General features: G+C 45.5%; 1 protein-coding gene across 1 annotated transcript; it reads right to left on the bottom strand.

The window, feature by feature from the left end:
• Positions 1 to 2,038: 2,038 nt before the first annotated feature.
• Positions 2,039 to 4,655, bottom strand: LOC123087539 (pyrroline-5-carboxylate reductase). Its single transcript, XM_044509573.1, has 5 exons — positions 4,427 to 4,655; positions 3,758 to 3,918; positions 3,587 to 3,635; positions 3,313 to 3,405; positions 2,039 to 2,331 (listed from the first exon to the last, which is right to left on the bottom strand). Exons 2-5 carry the CDS (start codon positions 3,905 to 3,907, stop codon positions 2,240 to 2,242), a joined length of 384 nt encoding a protein of 127 aa, XP_044365508.1. The 5' UTR covers positions 3,908 to 3,918; positions 4,427 to 4,655; the 3' UTR covers positions 2,039 to 2,239.
• Between the last annotated feature and the right edge of the window lie 2,838 nt (positions 4,656 to 7,493).

Here is a 7,493-nt window from a genome sequence, read left to right as displayed (position 1 = left end):
CCCGTCGCAAATAATGGTGGCCCCCGTCGCTCTCTAACATGGTTCGTCGGTGGAGGTGCCCCCGTCAATACAGCACCCGGGAGTAGTGGGATGGGGGAAGAACCCATGTGTGTCTTGCGCCCTCCCCGAGCTGTCGAGGGCCACCATTATTTGCTACGCCTGCGAATGTGGGTTTCACGAATCCTGCGTCCACGTCTTGGATCTGCTTATGCGCCAGCCTCCGCCACCACCGCTGCCCAGCCGCCCTGGCGTGCGGGTTCGGCGGCCTCCGGTAGCGGTGATCGAGGACTGGATGGGCAGGAGCGGTCAAATTTTGGTCAAAATTGTCCAACAAGTAGTAGGTCTGTTATAGGTAGAAACTCTCATATCCTAAAATCAGCAAAAGATAAATTTGCTTGATATAGATGCAGCGTTGCCTGAGGAAGCTTTTGTGAAGTCTCAACAAATGAGAAGGCGTTCATGGCGTGCTTTTGTGAAGCATGCTATTATATTTATTCACATTCGTACGTGCCACAGAAAATATATATCTATCTAGCACAGCAGTGTTTATTACAGTATTTTTCTGTTGATTATCTAGTCCATTAAGAACTCTCTAATATCTTTTTTTTTGCGCAGAAGAACTCTCTAATATCGTCTTCATACAAACTGAATGCTTGAGAGCGCTGTTATTATTCATTCCACTGATTAATCGTATCTATTCTATGCCTCTTCCAGATGGTACTGGCGACCAGTGTGTTGGAGAATATGATAAAATCCGAGTTCCTGAAGAATGATTGGTGGTACTGGTCCTTCTTCACAGTAGCCATGAAGACCTCAACTGTATCCGTGCTCGCTCTCAGGATCTACACTCTCGACGACTGTATCATGTACACAAAGGAGCCTAATACCGTGCTGGCTACAAAGGTTGTAAACAAGGGGAGGACGAGGAAAGAGCCAGAACCATCGGTGTCGTAATCTGCGCCGCTTTATCTATTGTATACCCCAAATTTAGATGTTTCGCAGACGATGCAAAACAATTTGATGCTATGGGAATAGATAGAGATGCTATAGACAGTCTTTGGTTATGTGGTCCCTTGAGACTTTAGGGCTAGCTTTCATTCTGGTGTTCCTGTCACGCTGCAACCTTGAGCATTTATTTTAATAAGCCATATTTACCAGACTATAGTTGCGCACCTTAGATATGTTAGGGCCAATGAAGAAGGAAAATGTGTTGTTTCGAGGATGGCAGCGGCAAGGGCTGGCGTTTAATTTTTCCACCAGGAGCAGCTGCATGCGAACGCAGTTTCTCCTTTTGGGCTAACCTGTTTTGCTTTCACATCATTTAGGTTAGAGCATCTACGTCCCGGCGTCTCAAACTGGCCTTAAACGAATGGACGGATGAACTGGTAAAAAAAACCCGACTCAGACAGGCTCCTCATACCAGCCCTAAATGTCGGATTGACAGCTCGGGCCGATGCGGAAACACTCTGAAAACCATCAGTCCAGGCGGCGTCCACTCCAATTCTTGATGGTGCAGCTCCAACGCGCTGCCCGAGGGCTCTAGTCCAGCTATTTAAGCCAGACGCCCGCACTCAAACCCTACCCCGTCCACATTCTCTCCCTTCCCATTCGCCGCTGCCACATTCCCCTTGTCGTTCGCCTTCACATTCCACTAGCCATGCCCCGTCGCCGGGTCACGACCTATGCTATGCTCACGCGGGAACGCTGGCTACATTTCCTTGAGCAGATCCGAGCTAGGCGCGAAGCTCAGAACATTGCAGGCCTAACTTCGGACTCGCCGAAGCCGGAGGAGGAGGTGGACAAAGTGGACGCGGCCACGGCAGATGCAGAGTCGGAGGAGGAGGAGGAGGCGGATCCGGCTGTGGGCTTCGGTATGCTCGAGGTGTCCAAAGCGGAGCAACAAGCCGTCCTTGACTCCATCCAATCAGAGGTGGAGGTGGAGGCCAACCGATGCTTCCTCCGCCAGCGACAAATGGAGATCAACGAAATGTTCGCCAATCTAGAGGAGGAGGAGCCAGAGTTGCAGCAGGTGACCATCTACCCGGAGCCCGGCACGGAGATCGTTAACATCTCCGACGACAATGAGTAGTGGAAGGCCCTAGCCAAGTCTGTCTTACCAAAGATGAGGCAAGCGGCGCGCCTACCGCCGCTCGCCTCTAAAGTCAGAAATCAAAAGCATTCACATGTCCTGTCCGCCGAGGAATCCTTTCTTTTGAGAATCACCATGGGCACGGCGTACTCATCGAGGAGACGGATCTAAGGCCGAGCAGACGTCTGCCCAAGCAACATGCTTTTTAGGCGGCCAGAGAGGAAACCCCCTTTTCCATGCCACTGCAAATGATCTCCAGTTAGGAGGCACATCACTAAATAAATGCAACAACATCAGCAAGAAAGATACAGTTCCAATTGTGTGAAAAGCAGGAAGGAAGTGCATAGTAATACTATCTCCATTTAGCAAATCTACTAGCATTACAGAATTTCTACCAATGATAAAAAATATTCAAAACCTCACTGGTAAAATATTACAAGTAGATAATGTGTTGCGTGTAAGACCGTTACAAATTAAAAATTACAATCATAGATAATAATGAATCGACAAAGCAGACCGATACTTGGAGATTGTAAAGCAAAATCCTTGGCATTTCAATTAGGTAAACATTGGTATTTCATTAGACACTAAAAATAAAAGAGGAATGAAAATAGAATGAAAGGTCGTGTTAGAATCACTGATTAAAAATAACAATGGAGCGAATCCATGGGACATACTGCCTAGCATGTACTTAGACTCGTTACCGGAACAAAGAAGAGTTCACATTTCTTTAAAGTATCACTAAAGAGAGAGATCACCACATAATTCTACTCAAGTGATAGCTTCATAAGAGCGATTAGTTAACAATATTGAAATTACATATGTGTGTAGTTGATAGATTGCAAGTCAACATATGTGGCCGAGGGAGTGGTTGGCATTACTCTAATAATTCGGCGCTGACCAGACCAATCCTGGAATTAAAAGCAAAAACAAAGTCTCTGGTGCTGGGATATTATAACTTAAGTGTCAGTCTTATTCTTATTATGGGGAGATAATGGTGCATCGCTCAACACTCAGTTGTTGAGATAACTGATCCTGTAATTAAAAGAGAAAGAATGAAAATGGAAATGGTGATGTATGTTGACATACTGCGGCTTAAGTGTCGGTCTTATTCTTATGGAGAGAAAATGGTGCATCGCTCAACTTATACAGTTTTGATGGAGGGTAATTTTACCAAAATTTAAGTTTCAGAAGTTCAGTAAACCCTGAATACACTGGCCAACCTGTAAATCTTTCATTTTTAATAGCAGCAGTAATGGACACCAGAAGCTTTTCTTCAGACAGCAAGGGCTTGAGCTCAACCAGAACCTTCTTCACTGCAATTTCATATGTGGGTAATTCATAAGTGCGCAAAACAAAAGCCAGAGTTATTATAAATCTGGGGCATCAGTGGTTGCTTTCATGGACTAGCAAATACTATCTCGAGAACAAAAGTTGGCGAGATGCATCAGTGATTGATTGCCTTCAGGGGCTAACAATACTACCTAGTACGCTTACCAATCTGAGGCTTGATAGAGATGACGATCACATCACTGTCCTCGACAACCTACGACGAGAAGAGAAAAAAACGGAGTGTTTGTCAAGCTTGAACATGTGATGGACAGAGATACTTCGCTGCTTCGAGCATATGGAGGCAGGGTCTCAATCAGATGGGGGGAATAGACTGACCTGGGCGTTGGAGGCGAGGATGGTGGCGCCAAGGGAGGCGAAGGCGGCGCAGCGCTCAGGGTGGCGGTGGACCGTGGTGCGGATGGCGGAGGCCGAGAGGACACCCGACGCCGCCACGCCACATGCGATGCTCTCAGCTAGGTTCCCCATACCGACGAAGCCTATATAATATATAGGACAACAAATGTGCAGTAAGCTAGCAACATCAATGACTCAATGACCATATATCGATAACAGTAGCAAAGTATCATTGCGGCAATATATCGATAATAGTTTAAAAAAATCAGATTCCTTCTAGAATTTCATCAAACATTTTCGTTATGAATTTTATCAAATAATACAAGGAAAAGACAAGACCACTCATCCCCTTTCCTCTCCCATTAACTTGAGGTGGCCAACCACCACCAATCTATGACTAATCTTTTTGTATTACAGACTCAATATTCTACCAGACACAAATGAGCAGTAGTTCCTGGATTTACACTGATCTAATCCATCAGCTACCCTAGTCATCATCCACCAAATTGACAAAGCATCCAAACTAGACGGAATTCTTTTTAGACCTACTAGGGTGTCAAAGAAGAGGACATAGTCATATAAGATGGATGAGATCCAACCGAGCACTAGGAACATACCAAAATTGCTGGATGCAAGGGGAATACGGGATACCTTGCAACTTGGAAGTGGCGACGACAGAGGAGGAATACGGCCGTCGCCTAGAGGTCCTGGGACCGGCCGCCGGCGTAGGCTGCTTGCTTGCTTGCCGCGCTGCCGCCACCACTTGGCGGGCAGCCTGCAGGTGCCGTCTGGCGTCCGCCGCCGCCCCCGTCGGCTGCAGATGCAGAGCAGTTTTTTCTTTCTTGAGAAATACAGCAGGGGAGCATTTTTTTTTTTTTTGAGAAACTGCAGCTGCAGGACTGCAGGAGAGCAGCTTTTTTTATAGGTGCAGGAGAAGGAGCAGTCGAGGCCTTGAGGGCTGTCGGCCTGTTACGTGCGCGTGGGCTGGACCTGGATGGGATTGGGACATTGGGTGGGCTTCAACAGTTCTAATTGTGTCTGTTTCAGTTCATCTATGTACTCCTAAGTCAACCCGGCAATTCGACCCATGGGTACGCATGCCCATGGCATCCGACCCGAATGGCTAGGGTATGGGTCTTTATGTACACCCATGAACGCGGAATAACCCGGTTAGTTGTGGGTAGGGTATGGGCATAGGTTTACGCCCATGGGTTACTCGATGGGCTGCCCGATTAATATGAAATGTAGGTCACATATATACATGGTCTAATTTATACTAATACATACGTACTCTCTCCATTCTTAAATGTAAGTTTTTTTAGAGATTCAAACAAGTGACTATATACGAAGCAAAATGAGTGAATCTATACTCTAAAATAAGTCTACATACATTCGTATGTCGTAATCCATTTAAAATGTCTAAAACAACTTATATTTAAAAACGAAGGGAGTACATATTTAATCATTCTGAAATGTGGGTCACATACATACGTTCATGTTTAATAATGTACGAGCCACATAGCAAAGGATTGACCACAAAAAGCAAAAAACAATTCGCTCCAACTCCTTAGGTTGCGACAAGTGGCGCACATGCAGCGCGCCACTTGTCGCAACCTGGGTTTTCCCTTTTTCGTAAATCCGTTTATTCAAAATATTTTATCTCTTAAACCGTGCGTCCAAATCTCAAACCGTTTTCACCGTTGGATTTCTCGCATCGAGATCTTCAAAACTAGATATCAGGTTGATAGGTTTTGACGAACTTTTTTTCACAAAAAAACGAACGAAAAAACCGAACCGGGAGCACGGGTTTTTTTCCTTTCCGAAAGAGGCACGTCCGTGCGTCTCACGAAATCACAACCGTACCTCTTGCGGAAGCAAAACCGTGACTCTCAGAAAAAAAAGAGAAAACGTGTTTTTTTGTTTCCGAGGAGGCACGGCCGTGACTCTCGCGAAAGCACACCCGTGCCTCTCGCGGAAGCAAAATCATGACTCTCGCGAAAGAAAAAAAACAGAAAACGCGTTTTTTTCGTTTCTGAGAGGCACGGCTGTGATTCTCGCGAAAGCACAACCGTGCCTCTCGCAGAAGCAAAACCGTGACTCTCGCGAAAGGAAAAAGAACAGAAAACGCATTTTTTTCCGTTTTCGAGAGGCACGACCGTGACTCTCGCGAAAGCACAACCGTGCCTCTCGCGGAAACAAAACCGTGACTCTCGCGAAAGGACAAAAAACGGAAAATGCATTTTTTCCGTTTTCGATAGGCACGGCGTGACTCTCGCGAAAGCAAAACCGTGACTCTCGTGAAAGAAAAAAACGCGTTTTTTCACGGAAAAAGTTTTTTTTCGAAATTTCTTTTGGTCGAAAAGCTATGGAGGACTCCTGAGTCATGACATGTTAAAAAAAGAGGTGGCTTCCTCCGCCACAAAATTTGTTCAAAAAAATTTCACAAAATTTGTTAAAAAATAAAATGCTGATGGAGTGGTTGCATGAAATAGACATGGAAATGTAGGTCATCTGCAGTGATGTTTCAAGGGGTTGAGGATCCGGTGATCTTGGAAACTATCGCATTTCAAGGGGTTAAGGATCCGATGATCTTGGAAACTTTCGCTTGCAGGGAGTCTCTTGCACTGGCAGGAGACCTCGGCATTTAGAATATTGTGGTGGCATCGGATTGCCAGGGAGTGGTCAATGACATCAACCAGGGACAGGAGGTCCTCACGCCGCTATCATATTGAAATAATGAGTTGTAAAGGAGAGCGGCGATTTGGAGCCCGGGCTCAGCTGCTCCCGTTATCTCGCGCGTCCGTTGTTGTCGTTTCGAGACTAATCTTAGCAACTAAAACGGTATCAAATACCCAAGGGTTACTATGAACACTAGTAAAGTACACATCAATAACATGTATATCAAATATACCTTTGTTCACTTTGCCATCCTTCTTATCCGCCAAGTATTTGGGATAGTTCCACTTCTAGTGACCATTCCCTTTGTAGTAGAAGCACTCAGTTTCAGGCTTAGGTCTAGTTTTGGGCTTTATCATGGGAGCTACAACTTACTTGCCATTCTTCTTGTAGTTCCCTTTCTATTCCTTGCCCTTTTCCTTGAAACTAGTGGTCTTGTTAACCATCAACACTTGATGCTCTTTCTTGATTTCCACCTTTGTTGATTTCAGCATCGCGAAGAGCTCAGGAATCATTTTCGTTATCCCTTGCATATTATAGTTCATCACGAAGTCCTACTAGCTTGGTGATAGTGACTAGAGAACTCTGTCAATCACTATCTTATCTGGAAGATTAACTCCCACTTGATTCAAGCGATTGTAGTACCCAGACATTCTGAGCACATGCTCACTAGCTGAGCCATTCTCCTCCATCTTGTAGGCAAATTACTTGTCAGAGGTCTCATACCTCTCGACACGGGCATGAGTCTGAAATACCAATTTCAGCTCTTGGAACATCCCATATGCTCCATGGTGTTCAAAACATTTTGCAGCCCCGGTTCTAAGCCGTAAAGCATGGCACACTAAACTATCAAGTAGTCATCATATCGAGCTTGCCAAACGCTCACAACGTATGCATCTGCTCCTGCAATAGGTCTGTCACCTAGCGGTGCATCAAGGACATAATTCTCATGTGCAGGAATGAGGGTAATCCTCAGATCACGGACCGAGTCCGCATCATTGCTACTATCATCTTTCAACTTAGTTTTCTCTAGGAACATATC

Source organism: Triticum aestivum, chromosome 4A (genome assembly GCF_018294505.1).
Source record: "Triticum aestivum cultivar Chinese Spring chromosome 4A, IWGSC CS RefSeq v2.1, whole genome shotgun sequence".
Taxonomy (NCBI): Eukaryota; Viridiplantae; Streptophyta; class Magnoliopsida; order Poales; family Poaceae; genus Triticum; species Triticum aestivum.
The sequence above is the reverse complement of the archived record's forward strand: the minus strand, read 5'-3'. Positions and strand labels throughout refer to the sequence as shown.